The 27,007-nt window shown below is 52.6% G+C and overlaps 1 protein-coding gene across 11 annotated transcripts; it reads left to right on the top strand.

Annotated features, from left to right (window-relative positions):
* The first annotated feature begins 2,614 nt into the window (after nucleotides 1–2,614).
* Nucleotides 2,615–25,571, top strand: Camk1g (calcium/calmodulin dependent protein kinase IG). Of its 11 annotated transcripts, XM_060364964.1 has the most exons (16): nucleotides 2,632–2,788; nucleotides 2,878–2,914; nucleotides 3,426–3,648; nucleotides 4,913–5,115; nucleotides 10,559–10,679; nucleotides 12,760–12,888; nucleotides 16,064–16,138; nucleotides 17,338–17,476; nucleotides 18,012–18,135; nucleotides 19,675–19,750; nucleotides 20,937–21,049; nucleotides 21,735–21,813; nucleotides 23,230–23,317; nucleotides 23,545–23,969; nucleotides 24,533–24,648; nucleotides 24,755–25,571. In XM_060364964.1, the coding sequence occupies exons 5-15, from the start codon at nucleotides 10,588–10,590 to the stop codon at nucleotides 24,621–24,623; spliced, it is 1,431 nt and encodes a 476-aa protein (XP_060220947.1). In that variant the 5' UTR covers nucleotides 2,632–2,788; nucleotides 2,878–2,914; nucleotides 3,426–3,648; nucleotides 4,913–5,115; nucleotides 10,559–10,587; the 3' UTR covers nucleotides 24,624–24,648; nucleotides 24,755–25,571. The 11 variants fall into 11 exon arrangements, with proteins under 11 accessions (XP_060220941.1, XP_060220947.1, XP_060220945.1 ...); XM_060364958.1 differs by lacking the exon at nucleotides 4,913–5,115 and having other exon boundaries at nucleotides 2,615–2,788; XM_060364962.1 differs by lacking the exon at nucleotides 4,913–5,115 and having other exon boundaries at nucleotides 3,505–3,648.
* The last annotated feature ends 1,436 nt before the right edge of the window (nucleotides 25,572–27,007 follow it).

Raw genomic sequence — 27,007 nt, 5'->3', positions numbered from 1 at the left:
TTCTGTGCATGCCTGTGGGGAATTGCCCTTATTATGTTAAGGTGGAAGGCCTGCCCACTGTGGGTGGCGCCATTCCCTGGATTAAGATCCTGTACAAAAGGGAGAAAGTGAGCTGATTACAAGCCCAAAACTGCCAAGAAGACAGATCTGGTGAGGCACAGATCAACAGCTGGCAGCCGAGGCAGTGCCCACATCGGTGAATGGCAGAAGCCTGCTGCGGCCAGCAGTCCATGGGGCAAACAAGCCTTGGTCCAGAAACTCGGAAAGGGGGGGCAGCCAGGTTGCTGCATGATTGGCAGTCAAGTTTGGTGTCCAGTGGCAATTCTTCCCCAGAATAAATGAGGCTCAGCCCATGTGGAAGTAAGAGACCACGTGTGTTTATTTCATGTGAGACCCTGGGCAGAGGAGGAGTTTCTAGGGTGGATGTTTGATTTGCCAGGGTCAGGGGTGCTAGGATGCTTGATTTACATGTAGTGGTTCAGTGCCTATTTTAAGCTGGATCTCAGAATGCCTCCTTCAGCATTGGCTAAGGAGCCCAGATTTTATTCTGTAAGCAAATTTTGAGGTGAAATGTTTTTGTTTTTGTTTTTTTAAGAGAATTCTAAGACGAACGGAAACTTGAATGGAAATGTGTCTTAGTCTGTTACAGGCTCTAAACTCGGTGACAACAGAGACACCAGCTGACTCGGCACAGGGTGAGAAATCACTTTTGATTCATGGAAGTGCCCCCACGAGTGGAAGGGGCAGGAAACTCCCTGAGCTGCCTTTGAGGGGCACTGACGCATTCAGGGGGGCTCCGTCCTCAGGACCCAAGCACTACTCAAAGGCCCTGAGCAGGACCACACTGGGAGTAGGTCTCAGCACAGGGACTTAGCTCAGGGCCTAAGTGCTCAGACTGGAGCCCAGAGACTGCTCACAGCTGCCATGCTGAGAACTGACCAGGCACTCCCCGTGCTTCTACCTTCACCCCATGATTGCAGGAAGCAAGGCCGGTGATTGTCCCACAGGACTCATAGGAAAGGTGAGGCAGAAGAGACTCACTTGACCAAGGCCATGCATCCAGCCCACGGAAGACTTAGGGAGCCAGCCTGCTTCTCCTGCCTCCTGCAGCTTTTCAGCCAGCATCTCGGGAAGACCTGTCCTGTCCCTAACCCCCCAAATGCCCAGGACAGAGAAGAAAGCAAGACACAGAATAGGACAGTCTGGGGAACTGTTGTAGAAATGAACTTTCCACTGGTTGCCTTTCTTCAGCTTGACACAAACTTGAGTAACTGGGGAGAAGGAATCTCAGCTAAGGCACTGCCTCCAGCAGACTGCCCTGTGGGCGTGTCTGAAGGGCATTGTCCTGAGTAATGATAGATGCAGGCCCAGCCTACTGAGAGAGGAGTCGCCTGGGGTTGGCACCCAGGTGGTCCTGGGGTGTATAAGAAAGTAGGGGAGCCAGCCTGTGAGAAGCACCCCTTCAGGTCTCTGCTTCAGCTCTTGCTCAGGTTCCCAGCTTTCCTTCCCTCAGCGATGGACTGTAAAATCCAAATAGCCCCTTTCCTCCAAGGGTTGCTTTTGGTCATGTTGTTCACCACAGAGACAGGAAGCAGACTAAAGAGGAGACATCAGTAGGCATAACAAGGAGTCACGCGCATGCTGTTTGCCTCTACGAGAGCACACAGCACAGGCATGCTCAGGAACTAACAAACTCGGCCACCCCACGGGCCAAGCGTGATGTCTTTTACTACAGCTTCTATTATGGACCTGTGGAAATGCTATTTTTTCCAGGACCACAACTGACACAAAATAAAAGGGACGGGTTAAAAGCTAATTCAGAAGAACACGCGAAAGCGTCGAGGGCCTGATGGGATTTGTGGGCAGCTCGGAAGTGTTCTGAAAAGCACTGGGAAGTCGTCGGAGCTGCTCATGTCTCTAGGAAAACTCCAGGAGAAAAGCGAAGTTGAAGGTAGCTAGCACTTGGCCACACTCAGTGAGGGGTCCTCATGAAGGTGCTTACAGAGGCCTCAGGAACCTGGGGGAGGGGGAAAGAACCCTGCTGCAGGCAGAGAGATGAAGAGGAAGGACCGGAGGGAACAGAGCTTTTCCAGGAGACTGGTGGTCTCTCGGAGTCTCGTGAGTTAGGACTGGGGGGCAGAGTGGGGGTTGAGGGTTCAGAGGAGAGGAGCAGCATCAAGGATGAGGACAGAGCCAGCCAAGCCTGAGGCTTCTCTCCCTCCTCAAGAAAGAAAATGATAGGTTAAATGGAGACAGAATCTATGTCTTCTCAGCAGACATAGATATCATTGCAGGGCTGGGGAAAGGGGATTTTAGACCACGTAATGCAGTAACTGCTGTATGAAGTGGAAACTGAGTCAGGCAATCCCACACAGCCTCTCTTCTTTCCTCCAGGGGAAACGCAAAACTTGATCTCACATTTCTGCTTTCTGTTCTTACGCACATCAATGTAGACAGAATTTCAACAACGCTACCTACAAATGCACAGTGTAAGCAGCCACTCGGGCATCAAAGGGTTTCTTCTGAGCAATTTTTTTTTTAAATGCATTTTGCTGGGAGGGAGGGAGAGCGGAGCCCAGGAAAGCGAGCAGAGATACAAGCCACTCTAGCTACTTTTTACTCCCCTTTAAGGCTGCCTGGTTACAGTCCTGGGAAAGAAAACCCCTGCATTCCTCCCCTTTAAGTGGGTTTATTGTTGAAGCACTGGGGCAGCTAATGCTCACAGACCTGTAGGAGCAGGCTTGCTGGCCGAGACAGCTGATCAGAGCACCTTTCTGTGAGTCCCTGGGTAAGGCAGCCTGCTTCTTCTTGGGGCTCTGGGGAGGTTATCTGGTTGGCACCGAGGGAGACTGGGTCTGAACACTCACTTCCTTCCAGCCCCTGTCAATCTCTCCTGGCTCCTATGGTCTCAAGGGTAAGTTGTAGGGGACAGGAAAGAGAAGTCTGTGGGGACCTGGTAGGTGCTTCCTGGGGGAGCCATCTGATCATTCCTCCGGGCTGGCCCGGGGGGAACCTTCTGTACTTGTGGGCAGGGACAGGGATAGGGAGCACCATGCCCAGTTCAGTGAGCTGCCGGCTGGGGATAGGGATGGGAGCCTCCTCCTCCAGCTCACCCCTAGTTCCTTTACCTCTGGGACCTAGCCCAGCTATCAAAGGAAAATGCTCACCCCCCCACACACACACACCAGCATCCTTGGTGAGGATATGGAGCTTGGGGGTACAGAGGCCATGACAGATAGCCTGTGGCTGTTCCTCATCCTGGGGCAGGGGTGGCCTGGGGCTCTGCAGCGGGGTTCCTGCAGGCTCAGATGCCCACCCCAGGGCGGAGGCTGCTGCATTAAAATGCCAGACACAGTTAGAGCTGTCAGTCATAAGCCAGCCCATTCGCCTTTCCCAGGGGCTTAGTCTGCTTTAAACTTCCCCAGGGTGGCTCTGTGGAGTGCTCAGAGTAGGTTTGGATTCACCACCTACCCTCGACAGCCTAGCCCCCTCTCTCCACGTAAGTTTGACGCACAGCATTAACCCTGAGACTAGTGGAGAGTGCCTGCAGCGTGAGCCTGGCCAGCCTTCTTCTGTCTGGAAACAGAAAACTGATCATGAGGAACATCTCTGAGTCGGGTCAAGAGGGTCAAGCAGCTTCCATCTCGGGTAAGGAGAGAACCTCTTTCACATCACAGACCCTGGGGTCATCATTCCTGTGGACCTGAGCTAAACTAGGGCCAAAGATGAGACCCATATCAAAACAGAGCAGAGAACAAAGTGCTTAGTAATAGCTGATACTGCCGTAGGTTACAGTTGTCAGTGGGCTTTTAGTTCTTCCTGCCATGGGCTGGATGGTCCCCCATTTAGTGTGTAGATGGGGTCACTGGTTCTCAGGGACCTAAGGTTATTCCTGCTATAAAGCCAGCCGCCACTGGCATCCTGTGTCTCCGTAGTATTTGAACCCCAGTCCTTTTCGTGTTGTTGTTGTTGTTGTTGTTGTTTGTGTGTGTGTGTGTGTGTGTGTGTGTGTGTGTGTGTGTGTGTGTAAGAATAGTGTTTAGAAAGATGAGGAAAACTTTGGGGAAAGCCTGAGGTCTGAGGAAGCAAAGGTTTAAGCTGGAGCCAGGAGCAGCTCAGGCAATAGACGCCAACAATGAGGATTTGAGCTCTACAGGAGGCTCAGCCCTTTCAGATCATTGAAGGGACCAGTCAGGTGCTATGCAGCAGGGTAATATCTAAGGAGGAGGCAAGAGATAAGTGACATCCCATTGGCCACCTCCAGAAAAGAGGCAACAGGTCCTGTGCACACTGACAAGGACACTGGAACCCCAACATGGCCACGTTCTATTTGTGTGAATCAGGGCATTTCCCCTGGATACCATTATCTGTCAGTAGCTCAGCTATGAAATGGTGTAACGTGGCAGGGAGTCCACAACAGGGAGCCTGCCTGCAATGTTCCTGGTGCTGCCCTGTCCAAGGACTCAGTCTGAACAAGGCCTGGGAGCAATTCTAGGTAGAAGGAAAGAAAAAAAGCTTCCCTCTCTAAAAGCAAGGCTCTTCTCTGTTCCCTCTCCCCACACACACGCTCACACACACACACACACACACACACAGCCAGAAATAAATTGCTACACGGAGTGCGTGTGAGTGACAAGCGACGGCACCCAGCTGCAGCAGCCTGCCAGAGCCAGGGAGTGAATGAGCTGTGGCATGAATGAGGGGAGGAGCAGTGATGTCTGAGGGAAGGCTGTGGCTGCTACAACTGCAGGCAAACGGCATGGTCAATGGCAAGGGGGCTGCGACAAAGCGGCGGCCAGCCAGAAAGTGGGAGAGGCTGGGGGAGGGCTGCACAGCCTGCCTGAGTGGCAGAGCTCAAGCACCTTCGCGCAGCATCCTGAGTTCAGCCTGTCTGACCTCTGCACGTCTCTAGTATGGATGAGCCCCAGCCAAGTGCCTGATTGTGCACAGAGGAGTCACCTCACACATGAGTGTGAGGCATGCCATCAGTGTGTGACACAGATGACAACGGTCATCAACTCCTCAGGACAAAGCATGCCCTATGGAGAAGCACGCCCAGGCTTGTTTTCCTCCCTGTCGAGAGAAGCCTGACTTCTCAGCTGAAGACCGTGTGAGGTATGGTGGTTGCACCTGGGGTCATGCTAGAGGAAAGTAGTCTGCCTTCTAGAACCCCAGAACCCCAGGGGAAGGAAGCAGCGATGGCTCAGGGGCAGCAGCTCCACAACTCCCGTCGGCCCAGCCCTGCTGGGAGGTTGCCAGCAGGTGAAACACCACGGACCTCGCCTGCCCTTCTCCCACGCCTGGTGTTGGGCTCGTGCACCATACTACAGGCACGTGCCCTTTGACCTCACAGAGTACTGGGTGATAGCTGTTCCCATTCTCCAGACAAGGAAACTGAGGAGGCCAGTGAGGTTAAGACTAAGTCCTGGCCGTCCCCTGTGTCCTAGCCTCTCGGCCACCAGGGCGAGCTGTGGGGAGGGCCCTTGCTTCTGCTCTGAGATGTGCACGCTTAATCTTCAGGCAACTTGTCAAGCAGCAGGGGTGATCTGGTTGAGCTTAAATGTGGACGTGTGGGTTTTCATCTACCATATACTGCAGGGCAGCCGAAAGCCGTCTTCAGGTGTTTGTGAGCAGAGAGCGGCATATGGAGCTGGCAGCGGGGTTGGGGATGACCGCAGTGGGCCTTGGTGTTGCTCTGGGGTCCTGCCTGCTGAGAGGCCAGTGGGTTGGAACCCGTGAGCTGGACAGAAGCACAGGTGTCACCAGAAGACTGATGGATGACAGTGGGCTGCTGGGAACTTCATGTATTCCTCAAAAAGACAGAGTAAAAGCTGCATCGGGGAAGGCCTTGCCCGCAGGAGCCAGGGCATGCTCTGAGCAGACTCAGGCCTCTGCTGCTAAGGGGTATTAAGAGAGCATTTCATCAAGGACATGTGGGGACTGCCAGGGCAGACTGCAGTGAGCATGAGTCTCTACAGTCCCACAGCTCTTCAGGGGCAGATGTGGAGCGAGACTCTCCAGGCCGCCTCAGTGCAGCAAAGCTATCTCTTTACAGGGAGCTCCTCTCAGGACACACAGCCACAAATCAGGCTTCAGTACTAAGGACACAGGTCAGGCTTCAGAGGTGTATAGAGATCTGCCTTGCTGCACAGGCAGAGTGCCAAATGGGGGCTTTCAGTGTGTCCTCCAGCCGTTCTCTACATGCCAGAGGATGATACAAAGTCTGCTTCAGGGCAGAATTTAGGAAATCGTCAGGAAAGCCTCCCAGTTTTCACCCTCTGGACCACGTAGTCTGATGCGTCCGTGGCTCCGTGGTTGTGTGTGGCCCTGCTTGGAGGCGGGGCACATATTCTTATTAGAGATGACACACCTGATAACCACCCTCTCAGCAGCCCAGGACCACAGTGCCATGCTCCCAACAATCCTGGAGAGGAGGACAAGGAAGCCATAGGAAGCCTGGGGGCAGAGTTCTGGAGTGGAGCGCCTGCTTAGTGTGGGAAGCTCTGGAAGGACGTGATCCCCAGCACCAGAAAAGTAAAACAAATCTTGGGGTACCCCGGTTCACCTGAAAGGCACCTCCTTGCTGAGAAGCCCCAGGCAAGAGTGCTGAAAGCACACCAGTGTCTCCCCTGTGGGTAGAACTGAGAGCCCTTATCTGTGCGTTTAGAAACAGAGATGGTACTCCAAAGATTTTCAGGCCTTGTCCTCAGCCTTCTGGTGTGTCTAGGCCACCTTAGAGGCACCATGTCACCCCTGCACTGTGGTCCTGAACTGATGACAGGAGGCCTTGTGGAGAAAGAGAGTAGAGGGAAAGGTCAGAGAGGACCCAGGAAGTGGGGTCATGATGTGGCCCGGCACATGCAGGCTTAGTGAGGGCAGGAGGCAGACACGCCTCATCCTCACTAGGGTTCTGTCTGAGGATAGTATGGGCCCAGGCCAAATGGAGCTGGGAGCAGACAGTGAGGCCTATGGGGCACCATGAAGAGGCCTTCTGCCTGCTGGGCTCATGGCCCAAGCATCTCTTAGCACATCTCTTCACTATCCAGGCTGGCTGCCAACACGGGTCAGAACACCCATCCCAGGAGCACAACAAGGGCTCAAACAAGAAAGGGCTGTAGTTGTACGGCATGTCCTCAGAGAAGAACTGTCCCACTTTGTCCCCTCCCTTGCTGAAAAGATCCCAAGAGGCTAGGAAGACCAGACCAAAGCTACAACAGCAAGACTGTCTTCGTCTCTATGGAGGACGACTCCCTGAGACAGAGTGTCATTGCAGGAGAGGGAGCTGGAGAAGAGGCCTGGTTTGGGCATAATGTCCCAGAGAGGTTCCGCTGACCAAGGGCTGGACTCAGGTCCCATTTGTCTACGCCTGATGCCAGGACAGTGACACCGAGCCAGGCAACCTGGCTTTCTGTCACCATTCTGCCTCCCTCCCACAGCACTTCAACAGAACTTCAAATCAAGGGCTTCAGTTGGGCTGCCACCTTCTGCACAGGCTCGGAGCAGTTCAAAGAATGCAAGCCTTTGCCCTCCACACCTTCTTAAACCTACCTCCCATCTGGAGCCATCCTTGACCAATCTCGTCTACCTCCCATCTGGAGCCATCCTTGACCAACCTCGCCTACCTCCCATCTGAAGCCATCCTTGACCAACCTCGCCTACCTCCCATCTGGAGCCATCCTTGACCAACCTCGCCTACCTCTCATCTGAAGCCATCCTTGACCAACCTCGCCTACCTCTCATCTGAAGCCATCCTTGACCAACCTCGCCTACCTCCCATCTGAAGCCATCCTGGACCAATCATCTCCAGGGGCTCGGGCTAGCTGGACCTGTTGTGTGTACCAGGCTCAGTAACGGGCGCTGCACACTGAGAATGTGTGCCCCTTAGACATATTGCCTAGCACTTCTCCTGTGTGGTGACGCAGCCGCAGACCCGCATTCATTCTTTCCAAGCAGACTGCAGCATCTACAGGCCCAGGCTTGTATCATGGAAATATCTATTCAGTACTAGGTATACATGAGGTACTTAATAAGTGCTCACTGAAAGACTGTTTCCTTTATGATCAGATGATCTATGAACATAGCCATTTTCTTTGCCAGGAGTCTTTGGTACAGACTGTTGTGAGGACAGCAATCTCACTTTGTTGACGAGTGCAGGGCATGAACCAGGCACACATGCCAACATGCCCATGGAAGGCCTCTGTGGAAGTGTGGGCGCTGCTCCTAGGCGCTAAAACCCAATGGCCATTCTTATGGGCAGTAGTGTCAGGCAGAGCACCTTGGAAGCAAAGCAAATAATATTTGAGCTCAGGGTGTCTCTGAATTTTCCCCTTCTTGTGAAAGAACCAGAATTCAGGGGAGAGGAGGCAGGGGAGGCTGGAGCAGAAAGCAGCATGACCTGGCTGAGGTGTGAGCACCCCACCTGGGCCTGGGCCCCTCCCAGGAGGTCTGCATGATGTCACGGATTGTGGGAGTGCAGTCACTGAGGCTGTGGGGTCCAGATCTGGGCAGCTGAGCGCTCCACACAGATGACGAAGCTGAGCTGTTAGGACTCCGCGTATGGGAGGAGCAGTGGGAGGAAAGACGCTCTCCACGGCTTCGCCTCAGCTAAGAATACTATGTTTTTAAAGCTGTTTAGGAGCAATGGGAAGGAAGGAACTTTGAGCACAGACCAGCTAATGAGACCTAGGAGCCTGCTGCAGAGCAGGCAGCCATTTCCCACGGCTCCTGGAGGGAGAAATATGCATAGCTGAGGCCTCCGTGCCAGGCTCTTCAGTAGCCCCTCTCCTGGAGCAAGCTCCAGACCTGTTCTGTGGAAGGGAAAACCAAAGGGGAGGCGTGCAAACCAATCTTGTCTATTGTGAACCTTTAGACACACACCCCTTTACCCTGGGCCTGCCTTCTTCAAGCCTGCCATCCATTGGGTGTTACCCAATAGGAGACTGTCCCTGGAGACTAGCTAGTCCAGCCACAAGACTGGCATGCTGCCATGGAGAAGCTCAGCTACAGAGCTCCCATTGCCTCTTCCAGCTGCCTGCTGGGTGGGTCCGGGCACCCCCACACCAAGGATCCTGAAGGATTTTGAGTTCATACTCTGCAAAGGGCATCCAGCAAAAGCTGGCACCCTGTTCCTCCTCCTTAGAGCCCCACACAGTCCAAGAGGTAAATACAGAGTGATGATCAGAGAGAGGCTTCAAGCCCAGCCCCAAACCTGAGCTGTTCATCTGACACAGACTTGCAGACCCACGGCATTTGGTGCACATATATGTGCACACATGTGAGCACACGTGAGCATTCGAGGCCAGAGAACCTCAGCTGCCATTTCTCAGAGGTTTCGGGTTGTTTGTGTTGTGTTCATTTTTCAGACCTAGAGCTCCCTGAGTAGACTAGGCTGGCCCAGCAGTGAGCCCAACCAAGCCTGTCTCCACCTCCTCGGTGCTGGGGTTACAAGCAGGTGCTAGTCTGTTCAGCTTTTCCTAGAGATCACATTTGGGTCCTCACACTTGCAAGAGAAGGACTTTACTGCCTGTGCCATCTCCACGACCTTCTGAATGGCCTCAGGGATTTTATGGGCATTTGCTTTTTGTTTACAGTGGGCCCAGAGCCTGACCGGAGTAACTACTGGACCTCTTCTCGCACTTCTCCCTCAGGTGGGAGGGGTAGGGCTGGCAGAACTGGCCTCGTTGCTGTCACTCTCAGAGTGACAGGAGCATGCACACTGCTGTCCTGACTTCCTGGCCTTGGGGCCCTCATACTTTCTTTTTCTCCAGTGAAGCAGCTCTGTGCAGTTTTTGCTTGTTTGACTTCTTGGCCAGCTTCAAGTCTCAGCCAACCTGCTTGAAGTGCCTCCATTGGCCTCAGCTGAATGCACCGCCCTTGCTGGTCCCCACCACCCACCTCACCTCTTGTCACTTAGCCATCTACGTGGAAGTTTGCTGGCCGGCATATCGCCTGCTTCCTCTGCCTGGCCACCCCTGGAAGGAGGGCCATGGTGCGACTCACCCACCATCACACACGTGCCCCCGGACCAGCACAGATGCTTCACAAACACAGGCAGCCCCAACGCTCCGATGCAAAGGCAGCACGTGCTTCAGTTCAGAAGCAGACATCTCCCAGCCCCGTGTGCATGCTGTGGGGGTGGCAGGGGAACACTGCTCCTCCACAGAAGCTGCTGCAGGTAGGAGGAAGATCAGGGAAGGAGCCAGGCTGACTGCAGAGTCTGAATAAACACAGGAAGTTCTCACACCCAAGAGCTAGGCGTTAATCTGTGTGCCTGCACCCTCACTAATGTGCACCTTCACTAATGCACAGATTTGCTGTGGGGCTTCCACCCTATCCCACCCAGCCAGCACACACAGCAGCCAGTCAGTGACTTCGCTCTAGCAATTTTAGAAAGCACGTGGGAGAACGCTCTCGTTTTTGCCTTGTTCCAGGTTCTGCTCCCAGTATGTCCTTCTGGCCATTACATCATGAGCTGGGTGTTTGAGATGCTTTTGCAACCTGTTCTGTCTTATTTGGGAAACACTCTGATCAGACCTTGTCTTCCCTCCCTCCCACGAAGCTTCCCAGGCAGCGTCAACTCTGGAGGGGATGGGGATAAAGGAGGAGGAGGACTGCAGCTCTTGGAAGAAACAGACCACCAACATCAGGAAAACCTTCATCTTCATGGAAGTGCTGGGCTCGTAAGTCCTGGGGCTGGATGGCGGAGGGCTGGGCTGCCTGCTGTGGGGATCGGCTTCTGAAATCTCTCAGTTGCACTCAGAGACCTGAGCAGAAGTCTATGGCCCTGGGGTTCCATGAGCAGAAAAGGTACCTCTTACTTTAATACACTGGAGCCCTCAGGAGACACCACCCCACGCCCCCAGGATTTGCACCCTGTGGCCCCTAACATAGTCCTAGATATATGACAACTTGAGGATTTCTGACGTGATCACAGAAGGAAAGAATGGGGGGAGCACGTCCCCATATCTAATGTCTTTGAAAAATTTTTCCTGGGCCTCCCATTTGGCTTTCTCATCTCCTTTGTCATGTGGCCAAGCCAGCCTCAGTGTCCACTTCTGACCGAAGATAAGGAGCTTCTGTAGTGGCTTCCTCTCCCCCATTAGCCCTCCCGCCCCTCCTCCTCATGCCAGTGCTTTACAGCCTCGAGCCCCTGGTGTCTGGCCTCCCCTCGACAGCAATCACATGCCTGGCTGACTCTGTGTGTCTGGGACATGCTCACCACTCAGTCCTGCCCATCCCCAGGAGGTCACGGGCTCTGACGGGGGCCAGCCAGCAGCCAGCACCAGTCTTCGCCTCTTCAGAGCCTCAGCTGGTCAGCTAATGAGCCAGGAATAATTGGGCCTAGGCAAGCAAGGAGTCCACAGGCTGCTCCCTCTAGCAAGCTTTCTCACCAGTGCTGTCAAAGCATCACTTCACTCTGCTGTGGCCAAGAGGCTGAGAACTCAGACAGTGACATATGCCCACACTTTCTTCAGACAGACAGGCACCACTGAGAGGAGACTCAGGTTGTCCCCAAGCAGGAAGCTGTCCGGCTGTGTGCTCAGGTGATGCAGTGTCAGAGCCCTGACCTTCCTTTGAGGGCCTTGCCAACATGGGGGTGGCTAAAAAGTGGCGGCTGGCAAAAGAGGACAAGGCTCACAAGTGAATCAGAAATTATTTGCTAAGCTGCCTTAAACTAAAGAGAGGAGAGGGCAGGAAGCCCATGCTGGCAAGAGCTTATGCTGCGCTGTGTGCTAGAAGATGGCCCAGAGGCCGGGGAGGCCAGCCCCACTGCACTGTGCACACCTGGACCGACCCAGGGACATCTGAGCTCTGTGGCTCTGGTTTTTAAAACATAAAGAAAAGGTGAGATGAACCCAAACAAACCCTCCCTCCTAGACCCATTTGTTAGCACTTTGCTGCCCAGCCATCCCTGTGTCCTTTAGTTCCACGCCTGCATATTCAGTCATCAGAGAGTCAAACACAGCAGGAAAAAATGTGTCTGTCCTGGACATGCAATGTTCTCTCCTGTCCTCGCCCCCAACAACACAGCACAACTATGATCGGCACAGCAGTCAGCTCAAAAGCCAAGAACCCAACATGAACCATCAAGCTCCAGCTCACCCGGTGTTCTGATCTCCAGGGCCCTCCACCCTGGATGCATGTCAGACCCTGCTGGGTTCCAACCACAGTGCTCCAGAATCCACAGAGACTGCTAGAATGGCGGAGAGGGTAGCGTGCCCTCATCTTCTGAGGACACAATCAGTGATCACCAGCAGTGTATCAATAAGACACACCCATAGTTCCAGCTATTCAGGAAGCTGAGGCAAGATCACATGATCCCAGGAATTTGAGAGCAGTCTGAAAGTAGCAAGACCCCAGGGAGTAAAATAAAACAATTCACAACTTAAAGCTAATTAAGCTGATCCTGGGATCTTTCTTCTCTCACTGCTGCCCCTGCTGGCCATGCTGCTACACAGTGATGGCAAGTGAGTTGACTGTGGCAAGCCTTGATGGGGTTTACCGTGCAGAGAAAGCACAGTCCATGGGGGTTACGCAGGGGAGAGTAGCCACCTGGCCCCCAAGTCTTCCCCGTGTGCTCAACAAGGGAAAGAGCACACTGGCATGTCAGATGGGCCGTGAGCACCCCACTCACCAAGTTCATGGTGGCAACGGAAACTTGTTGCCAACCACACATCCTCTTCTGCGCTTCCCCCCCGGCTTCTGGCACGCTCTCTTCCAGCCACAGCTACATTTTCTGTCTTGGCCTCTTGCCCACAGAGGAGCTTTCTCAGAGGTGTTCCTGGTGAAGCAAAGGGTGACTGGGAAACTCTTTGCCCTGAAGTGCATCAAGAAGACACCAGCCTTCCGAGACAGTAGCCTAGAGAACGAGATTGCTGTGCTGAAAAGGTGAGCGGGCCTCAGGGAACATGGGAAGAGGAGGAGCAGGTGCAGCTCGGAGAGTCTGACCTGCCCTTCCCAAATTACCTTGACAGCAAACAAGCTGACCACACCTGCAGGCTTTGTGCCCTTTGAATTGTGTCAGATTAGTCAGGCAGCTGGACCACATGAACTGTTTTCCCAGCTGGCTAGTGAACTCACTGGTTCACAAATGCAGGCCAGATCGTGATTAGATCAGAGAGTCAAAAGCCAACTGATGGCCAACAGCAGGAAGAAGTGCTAACCGAGGAAACAGCGGGAGACTGGAGAATTAGCCTTGGATGGCTGCAGAGAGAACCCACACTCAGCCTGGGAAATGCGAGAGGCTGCCCTGATGTAAAACCAGTGTTCACAGTGAGACGCTTACAGTGCGCCTGTGGGATGCTGTGATGTGTGACATCATAGGCAGGTGTGACAGGAGACACTGCCCAGGAACCCACGGTGCCCAGAAGGAGCACCCATAACTTCCTCTTCCCACCTGGCTGGCTTCAGTCCAGCAGAAAACAGCGTGTGGAGGCAATAGGTTCATTTCTGTTGGCCCAGCTGCCTGATGAGTGTTAATTATTAGATATGTTTTCAAAGAGGAAAGACTTTGATGAATGAGTAGAATTTTCTGAGCAAGGAGGCAGCACAGAAAGGAAATTCAAGAGTTGTGCAAACCTTTATGCAGAATCAGGGAAGTATAAGGAGAGAGTGTCCTGAGTCCCCACATCTCCGAGCAGGGAGCAGCGAGGACAAGCAGTGAGAAGAAAATGTGACTGCAGCAAGGTTTGCAGAGGGTCCTTTTGCCAGGCTCAAGGATTCTGGCTCTATTCTCTGAACAAGGAGAAGTGATGGAAGGAACTTCAGACACGGTGTCAGAATCAGATAAATAAGCATCCTCTTAGATGTGCAGGAAGGGTGTTAAAGAGAGCAGCCTAGAGGATGGAAGACCCATTAGAAAGCCCTCACAGCCATTTACACAGGGTAAAATCCATGAGTGGCGGGGTTTGATGAAGGCAGGATCTGGACACCGAGACATCTCAAGGAAAGAAATGGTCCAGTTTGGGGTTAATCAACAAGAGTGCTAAAGAGCAGGGGTCTAAAAGGATCAGGGACTAAGCCAAGTCCCAGCCAAGTAGAAAGCGATGCTCAGAAGACAGAACAAAAAGCACAGACTTTAAGGGGACGGGAGGAAGTCGGGTGGAACATACGGAGTCTGCTCTTCTGGACATGGAAGGGCCTGGGCTGCCCCATGGAGGTGTTCCTCACTCCCCTGTAATAACAGCCCAGATGTTCAGCACACACAGTTCAGTGCGTGAATAAGCAGGGACTTCATGTGAGCATTGCCAGCGTATGAGGGTGCTGGAGTCCTAGGGGCCACAGCACATCCCTGGGCTTTAAAGACACCTTAACCCATTCGGCCACCACTAGCTATATCTTTCCCCAAGCACTACACTATGCATTTTCTTTTCAAATAATATTTTTAAAATTTTTTCAATGTATTTATTATTATTGTGTGTGCGTACGTACACGAAGCGTGGGCACGTGTGCCTGCCAGGCCCTTCACATGGTGCCAGGGATGGACCTCCAGCCAGCAGAGCTGTGCAGCATGCCCCTTATCCCTGAGCCACCTCGGCTTTCTCTTTCAATCCTGACACAGCCACATGAGAGAGATGCACTCTTCAATCTGAAACCAACCACGGAAAGTGAGAATTTGAGAAAGCGGGATAAAGCGAGGCTCTACCAGAGCAGGACTCCTAGGCCTGTCTAACTCAACAGCAACCTCCTGGAGGCAATCTTCCTCCCCGGCATCCACAGAGGGCTGCCGGGAAAGCCACGCCCCTTGCCTGCCATGATTCACAACAGTAGACCTGACCATTTTGGCTTGTGCACTGTGCTAGTTAGCAGTCTTTCTACCTCCACCTTGCAGGCACCGGTGGCAGCCCCAGCCCCTAGCAACAACAATCAAAACTATGTTTCTGGAGGGCTGGAAAGATGGCTTGTCAGTTAGGAGTGCATACTGCCATTGCTACAGACCCACGTTTGGTCCCGAGCCCCCATACCAGGTGACTCATGGCATCTGTAACTCCAGCTCCAGGGAACCCAACACCCTCTGGCCTCCTCAGACATCTGCAGGCATATAGTGAACATAGATTCATGCAGACACACGTCACACATGTGTGCACACACACACAAACGCTTTCTTTTCTTTAAAGAAAGTTATTTTTAAAAATATGTTGTTGGGCATGGTGGTCAATAAGCTTAGCACTTGGGACACAGAGGAAGGAGGATTGCACAATCTAGTCTACATGATGAGTTCCAGACCAGTAGGGGTCCAAGCTACATAGTAATACCCTGCCAAAAGGGAAGGAGGAAGGAAGGAAGGAAGAAAGGGAGGGAGGGAGGGAGGGAGGGAGGGAGGGAGGGAGGGAGGAAGGGAGAAAGGGAGAAAGGGAGGAAGGAAAGGAAAGAAGACCAAGAACCACAATGTGAAGAATAACTAGAGAGATAAATAGATGATTGGAAGATAGATATAAGATAAAAATAGATGATAGATAGATAGACAGGCAGGCAGACAGATAGATTGATAGGTACATGGATGGATGGTTACATGAACAATTGCTAAATGTCCTTTAAGGGGCAAATACCCTGATAGAGAATCACTCATCTAAGACATCCCACAGGAAATCAGATTCTGCCTTTTTTTCATATCTCAACACTTTTTTCACGGTTACTACTTTAACTGCTTTTCTTGTTATTGTAACAAAATACTTGATGAAACAACTCTTAAAGGAAGCGTTTATTTGACTCACAGCTTCAAGGATCTGTTCCACTGTGGAAAAGAAGCGGTGACACATGCGCCAGCTGGGCACATAGCATCCAGTCAGGAAGCCAAGACATGAGCGCTGGAGCTCAGCTCACTCTCCCCTTGTTACTCAGTCTGGACTCGAGCCCAGGGGATGAAGCTGCCCATCACCCCATGACCACAGAGCAGATCTTTCTTTCTCAGCTGCTTTGTGCCAGGCTCATCACCCAGCATCTCTGAGACCCAGTCCTTACAATTGCACTCAAACAACCTGATAGAAAGTTTGAGTGTGAGTCTGCACTCTCTGTTTGCACCACCTGACCCCTGTGCCCATCACGGGATTCTTGCCTTTCCCAGGATCAAGCATGAGAACATTGTGACCCTGGAGGACATCTATGAGAGCACCACTCACTACTACCTGGTCATGCAGCTGTAAGTGACCCTCACCCCGCAGAGGTGGGGGAGGGGAGAACACCACAGGGGGAGGGGGACAGCACCAGGGGAGAACGGCCACAAGATTAAGTCAGGAACCACCTTCAGAGGCTCTGAAATGCTATCCTTCTGGGTCAGTGTGCATCTGGTGCTGGGCTAAAGGCCACACTGGGCTACCACGGAGCTGGTTTAGGCCAGCAGTTGTTAGTTCCTATAGGGTAGTTCCTATGAGTGGACAATAGCTGTTCATTCTCTTCACTGCCCATAAGGTCTTCTGGGCCTTCCCAAGCACACAGCCATGAAGAGGAAAATGCCAGACATAGTGTAAACCACCAGGACCTTCCTCTGGCCCCACTTTGATGAGTCCATTTTTTGGACTCGCTGGGAAACATACTAACATCATTGTAGGATAAAGTGATTGTGAGCGTAGGAGCCTCAGGTGGGTGATTCCAATACAGAGAGCAAATTTCTCGAAGGAGAAATACTTGAATTAATGCAGGCTATGTGGTACATGCTTCTGTAAGACCGGACTGGTTCTCCACTAGAACAGTCTCTGTGTCTGTCATTGTCACAACCATGAGTTGTGCCTGCTTTGTGTGAAGCCAGGGATTTCAGGTTTCAACGTGATATTTAGAAATATTAAGAATACAGCCAAGGAGAACTTAGTCTTTCATGGGAGGCGGCGAGTTCTTAGCACTCAGATCTTCTAGTACTGATTGAACTGTTTACAAACATGGTCTAGATGACTTGATCTTTGGCTCCAAAGTCCTCTTCACCCATGTCATTAAAGTTTTAACATACTTCTATGTCCCTGTCTGAAATGTCAGCAATAGGTAGTCCTGTTTTCTCTGATGGGGAAAGAAGTCCTATTGTAAATGGATGCATAGTTAATCTCATTTTCACTATGTCTAACTGAATTCTGTGTCCCAGGTAAGCAGGGAAGATAGCCACAGGAAGGCATTCCTAGCTTTTCCAGGTACTCTAACCAATGCCATTTGAATTATAATAGAAAATTCCAGAAGAAGATCAACCAAATGACCCCTAGTGATAGCATCTCAGGCACCCAGAAGGAGTATTCGAAGCCAGGGGTATGCCCCCACACACCCACATCCCATTTCAGAGTGCCTTTCTGTGCTTGCAGTCCATGGCTACAGAGAAGTGTGCAAACTTTGACCTGAATCTGATTCTTGTGCCCACAGTGTTTCTGGAGGTGAGCTTTTTGACCGGATCCTAGAGCGTGGTGTTTACACAGAGAAGGATGCTAGCCTGGTCATCCAGCAGGTCTTGTCTGCAGTGAAATACCTCCATGAGAATGGCATCGTCCACAGAGACCTAAAGGTGATGGGGCAGGAATGCTGGGTGGTCCTCATGAGGCTGCATTAAGACTGAGGAGCAGAACTCTCCAGTGAGAGTGTTGACCTGGCTGGACTCCTAAGGCTTCTTCTTCCCTAAGGTTCCTTATGCTGAGCATAGATGATCAGTGTTCAGCTTTTCGTGAACCTTCCAAATGCTTCCCTGTTATGATGTCAAAATAACCCAGCCACAGTCAGACTCAAGCACTGAGAGTCTAAACCACAGCAGACATTGCAGAAGGCTTTAGGAGATAAGAGACAGTTAGCCAAGGGTTTGGTCCTTTAAAATTCAGTCTAGGGTAGTAGGGAGTAGGGAGCAAAGCCAAGACCAAAAGCAAGATGCAGAGTTCTAGGAGGCACTAGCAAGGGCACAGATAGGAGGGGGGTGGAAGGAATAGGGGAAGGGGTGTGGCCTCTGACTTGGGAGCCCAGGGCTTAGCGTCCTAGGAATCCCATATCAAGAAGGACAGCACACTGTTGAGAAGGTTCCTTTCTATGCTGTGCATCTTCTCCTTCCACAGCCTGAAAACCTGCTGTACCTCACCCCTGAGGAGAACTCCAAGATCATGATCACCGACTTTGGTCTGTCCAAGATGGAGCAGAATGGAGTAATGTCCACAGCCTGTGGGACTCCAGGCTACGTGGGTGAGTCTGGGAGCAGGAGAAGCAGCCATTTGTCTGTTTACCCACTGGTGTTCTGTCTTACTTTCTGTTGCTGTGATGAACGCCGTGACCAAAAGAAGAAGGGGCGTATTCCATTTCATATCTTCCAGTCCATCATGAGGGAAGTCAGGGCGGGAACTCAAGAAGGAAACTAGAATAGGAACTGAAGCAGAGGCCATGGAGGAATGCTGCGTCCTAGCTTGCTCCCATGGCTTGCTCAGCCTGCTTTCTTATACCATCCGGGACCACTTGCCAAAAGGTGGAACCACCCCTGATAGGCTGGGCACCTCGTCTCACATCAATCCTAAATCAAGAAAATGCCCCCACAAACCTGCCCACAGAACAGACTGATGGAGATAACTCCTCAGCTGGAGTTCCCTCTTCCCGGATGACGCTAGCTGGGGTTAAGTTGACCAGCACTGCAGAAAGGTAACTAGGTGTGGATGTTCATCCCAGGGGCTGTCTGGTAGAGCCCTTGGCTGACCCTCTGCCTTAATCCTGCTCTTTACAGAGCATGCCTGAGTCTTTCCAATAGACTCTAGGCATACTCTCCTGCCATCACAATCCTGAGATTGGCGGAGAGCTGAGGGGTGGAGCACTCACCCCATCTTTTCCTCCTACACCAGAACTCCCAAATGGTGGAAGTCTGGAAGAAGTCCTGACCAAGGGGCTATGGGCCCCTCATGGAAGTCCAGGAAGCACAGGGGAGTGGTGGAAGCTAAGCATCGTGCCCATTCAGCTGCCAAAACTCATGAAAAGAGATGTACCAGAGATGGCACTTGGTCATAGCAGTCCTAGGGCCTGAGAGAAGGAAGGGAAAGAGAATACCTTCTGTTTAGCCGGCCATTACCTGGTGGGCCTGTGGGAGGCAGAGCCCAGATTTCCAGAGAGAGCCCGCTCTCTCCCACAGGAAGTTGAGTCACTTCTACAGAAGAGCAATTCTGTGGATACTAAATCCAGTTCTAAGGTACACTCAGAAGGCAGCTCTCTCTGACTGGCTCTCCCTGTCAGAGGAAGGCATGGCTCATGGCCATACTGAGCCCTCAAGCTCATGCACTGGAGAGATAGAGATAGAAGTTCCATCCATCTTCCGGGAGCTTCCTGAGATGACTAGGGTAGGAAGCCTCTGCCTTCCAGGGCTTCTGCCGCAGTAGAAGAAAGAGATCACCTGAAGACCCCTGCTCTGCTGCAAAAGCTGGACTGTTGCCCCATGGCTCCTCCATATGCATGCAGACAGGTGTTATTCTCAGAGAGTACATAGGCTGATGGGAGCAACAAAGCTGGAGACGGCTAGGGTAACAGAGGACTCAGACAGCTCAGGGGAACTCCCGGATCAGTGGAGGAGCAGCTCTCTCCTCTGGGGAGGAGTTAGTCTCCTTGCAGAGACAGTCCCTGCCTTTGGGATTTTCAGTCTCATGGATGTTCCCTTGCCCTATCCTTCGACCCTCTGCTCCCATCCCCTTTCCTATTTTCTACTCCTCTCTTGTCCCTAGCCCTGAACCTACTATTCATTTCCTGCAGCTCCAGAAGTGCTGGCCCAGAAGCCCTACAGCAAGGCTGTGGACTGCTGGTCCATCGGTGTCATCACATACATACTGTGAGTAAAACCTGGCTCCGGGCATTCCCCGGGGAAGCCCGGGGTCTGCTCACCCCTTCTCCTCTCAGCCATCTCTGTATGCATGTGCGCGCACACACACACACACCACTTATGAGCTTCTTCATCAAGCCATGAACAGAACCCAGCCTGCACTCACCCTTCAGCTCCCCCAGGCTACCCTACCCCCGCGCACTGCATTCTACCTTCTGTGCAAATATGAGTTGCAGCCACTCTGTAGAACCATCAGGAAAATGAAAGATCAAGGCCTAGGAACCATGTAGAGTGCTGTATCTGAGCTTCCCCACCCCGGTGACACCATACAAAGGCAACATCATGAACCAGAGGTTCTCTTTCCTCACTTCCACACATGCTGAGACACTCCCTTGCCTAGCCTTCCCATGACTCTCCCCAACAGGCCTCCCCCATAGCAGCCAGCTTTGTTCTTAGGGAAATAGCACTTGCCCCAGTATGGATTATGCTAAATTAATCTCTAGCTCATCAGCTAGGGCCTGGGGTGTTGCTCAGTTGCCCGCCTAGCATGCCCGAAGCCCTGAGTTCAATCCTAGGATTGAACTCAGTATAAAACTAAGGGGTAGGAATGGGGCTAGAGAGATAACTCAGCAGTTAAGAGCACTTGCTGCTCTTCCAAAAGACCCACATCAGGCAGCTCCAAGGGGATCTGATGCCGTCATCTGGCCTCTGCACATTCCTGCACACATGAAACACATAGACACACGTAAGCATAGAAATAAAACCTTTAAGAGAACAGCCTGGGGCTGGTAGCACAATGTGCAATTCTAGCATTCAGGAGAAGCAGAAGTTCAGGGTCACCCTTAGCTACACAGCAAATCTGACATCAACTTGGGCTACATGAGACCCTGTCTCAAGAAGAAAGGTTTAATCCCTTGGATGTTTTTAATTCTCCTTAAGGGTGCTTTGTAGAGAACACCCATGAGCCAGCGAAAGTGAAGGCTCAGTGGGCTGACGCCCTGCAAAGGTTCTTCCAGAAAGTCCTCTCTGGGCCCCAGCTTTCATGTGCTCTCCGTGAACAGGCAGGCCTACCTCCTAGTCATGCTGCTGGTCTGAGAGCCTCGCTGACTGTGTACATCAGGAGGCTGGGGAGAGAGAGGCTGGTCCAGAGAGGAAGGACCGGCTAGCAGGCTCCCTCCTGCCTGTCTCCCTGCAGGCTGTGTGGGTATCCCCCTTTCTATGAAGAAACGGAATCAAAGCTTTTTGAGAAGATCAAAGAGGGCTACTATGAGTTTGAGTCTCCATTCTGGGATGATATTTCTGAGTCAGGTGAGTATGAAGGACAAGGCAGAGGTTCCGAGAGAAATGTCTTCATGGAGAGGACAGTCCCTGGGGTTCATACAGAAGCAGCTGCCGGGGAGGGCAGAGCCTCTGTATCTAGTTCAGAGTGAAGTCTTAGAAACTAGGACCCTGGTCTTGCTGTCCTGTGGAGGAGGGGGCACAGCACATGGGGAGGGGGAGGAGGCAGTGGGGGTCAGATGAGAGTCCGAGAGAGGCAAGTTGGGCAGAGAGGAGGGTTGCAGGCAGCAGCACAGCCTGGGGGGAGGACAGAACACACCCTTGTGTGGGAGAGGGCAGGGTGCGTGCTGTACATGAAGAGTGAATCGTGCATGCTTGTGGGGCCTGGGAAGTGGCGGTCAGAGCTGGAAGAAGCCAGCACTCACATGTCAGACCATGTGCTTACCAGCAAATGCATGCAGTATGCAGGCACATTGGCATGACGGGCCTGGCAAGGTTCCCCTGTTGGTGTGGGTGAGGGTGCCTAGAGCACTCTTCCTGGTGGCTTATGGTGGGGTGTTAGGTGGTTTGGATTTTTTCTCTTCCCTTCATTTAAGACTCTTAAAACTGCCTCTTTGGAAGATTAGCTAAAGATGCATTCCCTGCCACCCACCAGCCGGGAATTTCTGCCAGTCATGAATCTGGTCCTTTGCTGAGTCTCTGCTATTCCCCTCAGCCAAAGACTTTATTTGCCATCTGCTGGAGAAGGACCCGAATGAACGGTACACCTGTGAGAAGGCCCTCAGACACCCCTGGTAAGTGAGGAAAGGGGTGTGCTGTGTGTCCCACGACCTCCTGGAGCCAGCCGCCATGAGACCGCAAAGCCAAGACAGAAGCATTCAGAAAACACACATGTGTTCTCAGGCCCAGGTGGCCAGCACACAGCGCTGGGCTGGGCTGGTGTGACTGGCAGGGGCCAGCTAAGTGCTCTAACCACTTCCAGAGGCAAAGGCCAAGGGTCCTGTCTTCAGGCTCACTGTCAGATTCCCACATGTGTTGAGAGTTAGTTTCTAAAGAAGCAACCTGCCCTAGTTCTGCTGAGAGTAGAGTGTGGGTGTGGGTCTGTATTTGTGTTTATGTGGGTTCACGAGTGTGTGTGTGTGTGTGTGTGACATGTGACTTTATAAGGTGGGTAAATAGACTTCTGAGGCACTGTCTTTTCAAGCCACTCCCTGTCCCCTGCTCAAGAACTTACAGTATCCCATCCCCTTCCATAGCAAACACAGAGTCCTTTGCCGCTCCAGACTTCCTGATCTGATCCTGTCTTTCCTCCTGCACCCACCATTCTAGCCAAACATCTCTGATTTAGACAGACTGCTCTTCCTGCTCCCCTCCCTTCCCCACAGGCTTTCTTTACATGCCATTGGTCAATATGGAAAATATCCTTCTTCTTGACTTCCACACCACCTTTAGGCCCAGATCCCTGCTCTGAACTCAACCCTGAGTTCTTAGTCCACACAGGCCTTCCATCTCTCCTTGGAATCACCCAGCTCACCGTGAATTTCTCTAGCCCATGACATGAAATACCACACAGCTAAAGCAGAGGCTCCTGGAAGCCAGAGCCTCATCTCTCACTTCTTCAGGTCCCCTGATGGTTGCACCAGTACCATGCATGTGTTGTGTGTCTGAGGAATGCTTAGAGACAGGTGACTAAGAGGACAGAGAGAGGAGTGAGGGTGACCTGCATGAAGTGGTCTTGGGGAGGACAGACCCACATGGACTTATTCTGACCAAGGATAATGGCCAGAGGGAGCAGCAACATGGTGCCCTGAGATTCTGAGCTTACAAATGTTCTGTAAAGTAACAGGTAATGAACAGTTGGACTTTGGTATCAATGGCACCTAGTCACCACTGCTAAGTCAAACATAAATAGCCATGAAAAACAGCCGTCGATGCTCATAGCTGCACCCGGCAAACGCTTGCTTTCAAAACGCAGACTCTGGCAGAGTAGCCCCAAGACCACAGTTTGCCAAGCCTGTTCTAAAAGCTTCTACCGAAGCATGAGCCCCTGTGACCTGCCCAGGGAGATACGGGAGTCCTTTTCTGCCGGAGCCACCCTTCTCCTGGGACATCTTACCAACCGAACATAGCCCCTGCATACACAGAGCCCTGTCCAATCTCCGACTGAGTGCCAGGGGCCGCCTGGTAGCCAACCACCTCCTACATCCTAGGATTGATGGGAACACGGCCCTGCACCGGGACATCTACCCATCTGTCAGCCTCCAGATTCAGAAGAACTTTGCCAAGAGCAAGTGGAGGGTGAGCTGGGCGGAGTCTGAGTGTGCTGCCCCGGGCCCTGGGAGGCTGGCCTGTCTGGGGCTGGTGGTCGGGTTTCCCAGGCATCCCTCTCCCAAGCAGCAGCAGTGCCCGGCACTCTCTGTGGACTGGGAAGTGGGCAGGCTGGTTTCCAGAGGCCCCATGGGTGAGAAAGTGGGGACCCAGCAGCCTCTGCAAGAGCAGACCCAGACAGACCCCTGCCTCCACAGCAAGCCTTCAACGCGGCCGCCGTGGTGCATCACATGAGGAAACTGCACATGAACCTGCACAGCCCCAGTGTCCGCCAAGAGGTGGAGAACAGGCCGCCTGTGTCCCCAGCCCCAGAAGTCCCCAGACACGGCTCCCATGACAGCACCATCACAGAGGCCCCCATCCTGGACCCAGGCACGCCCCTCCCTGCACTGACCCCACTGCCCTGCCCACACAGCTCCCGGCCTTCCGCTCCTGGAGGCCGCTCGCTCAACTGCCTGGTCAACGGCTCTCTGCGCATCAGCAGTAGCCTGGTACCCATGCAACAGGGGCCCCTGGCCACCGGGCCCTGTGGCTGCTGCTCCAGCTGTCTAAATATCGGGAACAAGGGGAAGTCTTCCTATTGCTCCGAGCCCACCCTCTTCAGAAAGGCCAACAAAAAACAGTACGTAGTCTCAGGCAGGTGGCCTGAGCCTGCTCACCTACTTAAGGAGGGCGGGAACAACCTGCTGCAGGACACAACAGGAAGGCCAGGCCCGTTATTAGGCAGCCGCAAGAAACTCTGGGCCCAGGCAAGGGAAATTTCTGCCACTGGCTAGAGAAACTGTTGCTAGCCATGCCTCACCTTGAAGTTCGAAGCTTGAAGTTTGGTCTATAGAGCCTCACTAGGGCATTATAGAGGTCAGGTGGAGGCAGACGTGGCAGGTTGGGCTTCAGCCCTGTAGCTAAGCACCTGCCTCATATGCAGGGTACATTGAGTCTTAAATACCGAAAAAAGAAAAGGCGGGTATGTGGATAAGAAGTACTAGTGTTAGGTTCTCCGAGTTACCAGGGATTCCCTGGTTGGGGCAGGAAGAAAGAAGGGGGCACCCTGGAGGTCTTTTCAGCAGGGTCTTCGCCACTAGAACCTCAGAAAAGGATGGCTGGGCAGACACCATGGGTGTGGAGGACACCCCGTTTTTCTCTTGCCTCAAATAGTTCAAGAACTCTACTGGATCCTCTTTCCAGGAACTTCAAGTCTGAAGTCATGGTACCAGTGAAAGCAGGTGGCAGCTCCCACTGCCGGGCGGGACAGACTGGGGTGTGTCTCCTTATGTGATCCCGGGAGCTCCTGCGGTTTTCAGGTAGGCTCTGAGGCTGGGGGCTGAGACGGGGAACAGGGGGCCTGGTGTCTAGAGGGGCTAAAGGAGGGGCTCAGCGCCCACTGTCACTGAGTGCTTCCCTTTCCAGGAGACATGCCTGGCTCTCCTCTGCCTCTCCAAGCACCTGCCCTGCAGAGGGGAGGAGCCACAGAGCAGGGCTGGCAGAGGCAGCATCTGGCCTGAAGCAGTCCGGCTGTTGCGGCCTGGGGTGAACACTCGCAGGACGCTCAGAGGAGTCCGGAGCCTGGATGTTCCCTGAGGCCACTGGCAGGATGAGTGGCATCTCAGCCTCCACATCTCCCAGCCTGCCCATTCCATTCCCCCCATCCCCTATGTGCGTGGCTGTGTGCCGGTTCCATAGTGCTCACCCGGGTCCGTGCTGTTTGTTGTGAAAGCTTTATGGGCTGGCCAGGCTGTGCCACGTTCCTCAGCAAAGCCATATGGAGTCTAACTCCGACTCCCTGCTCTACACACTCGCGCCCACCTCTCTGGCCTCATGGCCAAATGAGCCTCATTATCATAGTACCTGCCTGTTCGCATGACTACCAGGCTGTTCCCCTGAGGCCTGGGAGCACTCACAACTCTAAAGCTTCCCTCCACGGTTAGCTTCCCACCACAGAGACCCCAAACACGCCAAAGTTCGCCCCACCTCTGCCTCACAGCAATTCCCCCTCCTCCATGGCGGAATGGAGATGATGGACTCTGAGCACTCCTCCCAGCCACACACCTCACATACCCTTGATTAAGGATTTGCAGAGTTGTTTTCATGTCGGCCAGGTCTCCTTCCTCAGGCCCCCTGTCCCCTGAAAGCCAGGTGCATTGTCTGTCTCTCTGTGTTTTGCCCTCACTCCCTCAAGCTTCGCGCTCCACCTTGTACTCAGATAAAATGGAAATATTTTTCTCTATGAGGTGTCACTCGTTCTGTTTTCATCAGAAGCTGCTCATGGACAGCTGAGCACATCTGGGCAGCCAGGGCTTGGTGCAGCCAATACATATCGGGGGCCGAGAGCCTGGATATGTGATCTACCCAGTCATTTCAGCCTCTGGTGTAGGTTCTGTGAATGCTGGCGCTCCTGCCCTGTCAATGGTGCAGAACACGAGTATGAGGCTCTGCCTTCACCTCCCACACTGATATGTGGGTGGTTATACCTTTTTTTCCTCACTTATCTGATGGAATCACCCTACCACTTACACAGTGTATGTGGCATGCCAGACACCCTGCTCAGAACAACACAGATGATCGATAATGAGGACATTAACCTAAGCCAGGCTTGATGGCACACACCTATAGTCTTAGCACTTGGAAGTCTGAGACAGGAGAGGTGTGAGTTCAAGGCCAGTCTTTGCTATAAACAGTGAGTGAGACTGTATCACAAAGGAGGAGGAAAAGAGAACAGTGGAAAAGGAGGGAAAGAAGAAATAAGATGGGAAAGAAAATGGGGGCATAAGGCCCAAACCATGGCTAGCACACTAATGTTTGTGACATTCTGTATCAGCATGCACAGTCCTTTTACGCAAAACAGTTTCTAGCCTTGTCCTACCTCTGGAACAGGTAAAATAACCCAATTCTTCCCAGGGGTGATTGGCTAAGAGATGTTCACAGAACAAATTTCTGTTAACATGGTGTTAACATTAGGAACTGGCTGTTATGCAGCCATTTAATGTTTATTTTTCCTCTAAATAATAAGTGTTGGGAGCAGAGAAGGGTGGGTGGGGATCTGACTCAGCAGTTGATAGTTGTTGGACTCCCCTTGGAGTCCAGTTGCCTTGAAGAGGGCTGCCAGGCAAGCAGCTCCTCCCTAAGCTGTGTGGACGCCCACATTGCATCCTGGCTGCTTTGAAGCCACGGGGATGCCTCGAGGAAGCTACGCTACAGCACAGCTGCTCATTGCTGAAGCACAGTTCCTCTTCAGATGTCAATATCCCTGGTAATAGTCTTCAAACATTCTTCCATCACAAGGCTCAGTGAACTGAGCTGTTTTCACCCAGCCCAGAAAAGGAGCACTTGGGCCCAGCAGAGGGGCCTGTGATCAGTACAAGCACAGTCTGCCGTGGTTTGAGCGGGACTGGCCCACATAGCCTCATATGTTTGAATGCTTGGGGTGTAGCACTATTTGAAATGGTTAGGAGGCATGGCCTTACTGGGTAGGTGTGGCTTGCTGGAGGAAGTGTTACTAGGGGTGGGCTTTGAGGTTCAAAAGCCTAAGCCAGGCTCAGTGTCTCTCTCTAAAACTGAAAACCAGACCCACTTACATGCTTGCTTGCTTTTTCTTTTTCTTTCCTCTCTCTTTCCTTCCTTCCTTTGTTCTTTTGTGTGTGTGTGTGTGTGTGTGTGTGTGTG

The sequence above is a fragment of the Meriones unguiculatus genome, chromosome 11 (assembly GCF_030254825.1).
Source record: "Meriones unguiculatus strain TT.TT164.6M chromosome 11, Bangor_MerUng_6.1, whole genome shotgun sequence".
In the NCBI taxonomy this organism is placed as follows: domain Eukaryota; kingdom Metazoa; phylum Chordata; class Mammalia; order Rodentia; family Muridae; genus Meriones; species Meriones unguiculatus.
This window is presented reverse-complemented; position numbering and strand designations above follow the sequence as displayed.

Excerpts from the sequence above, each read along its gene's own strand:
- Camk1g (XM_060364958.1), top strand. The coding sequence starts at position 3,597 with ATGAGGAACATCTCTGAGTCGGGTCAAGAGGGTCAAGCAGCTTCCATC. Across the intron at positions 10,680-12,759 it reads TTCATGGAAGTGCTGGGCTC|AGGAGCTTTCTCAGAGGTGT; the intron begins GTAAGTCCTGGG and ends TCTTGCCCACAG. Across the intron at positions 12,889-16,063 it reads GAGATTGCTGTGCTGAAAAG|GATCAAGCATGAGAACATTG; the intron begins GTGAGCGGGCCT and ends TGCCTTTCCCAG.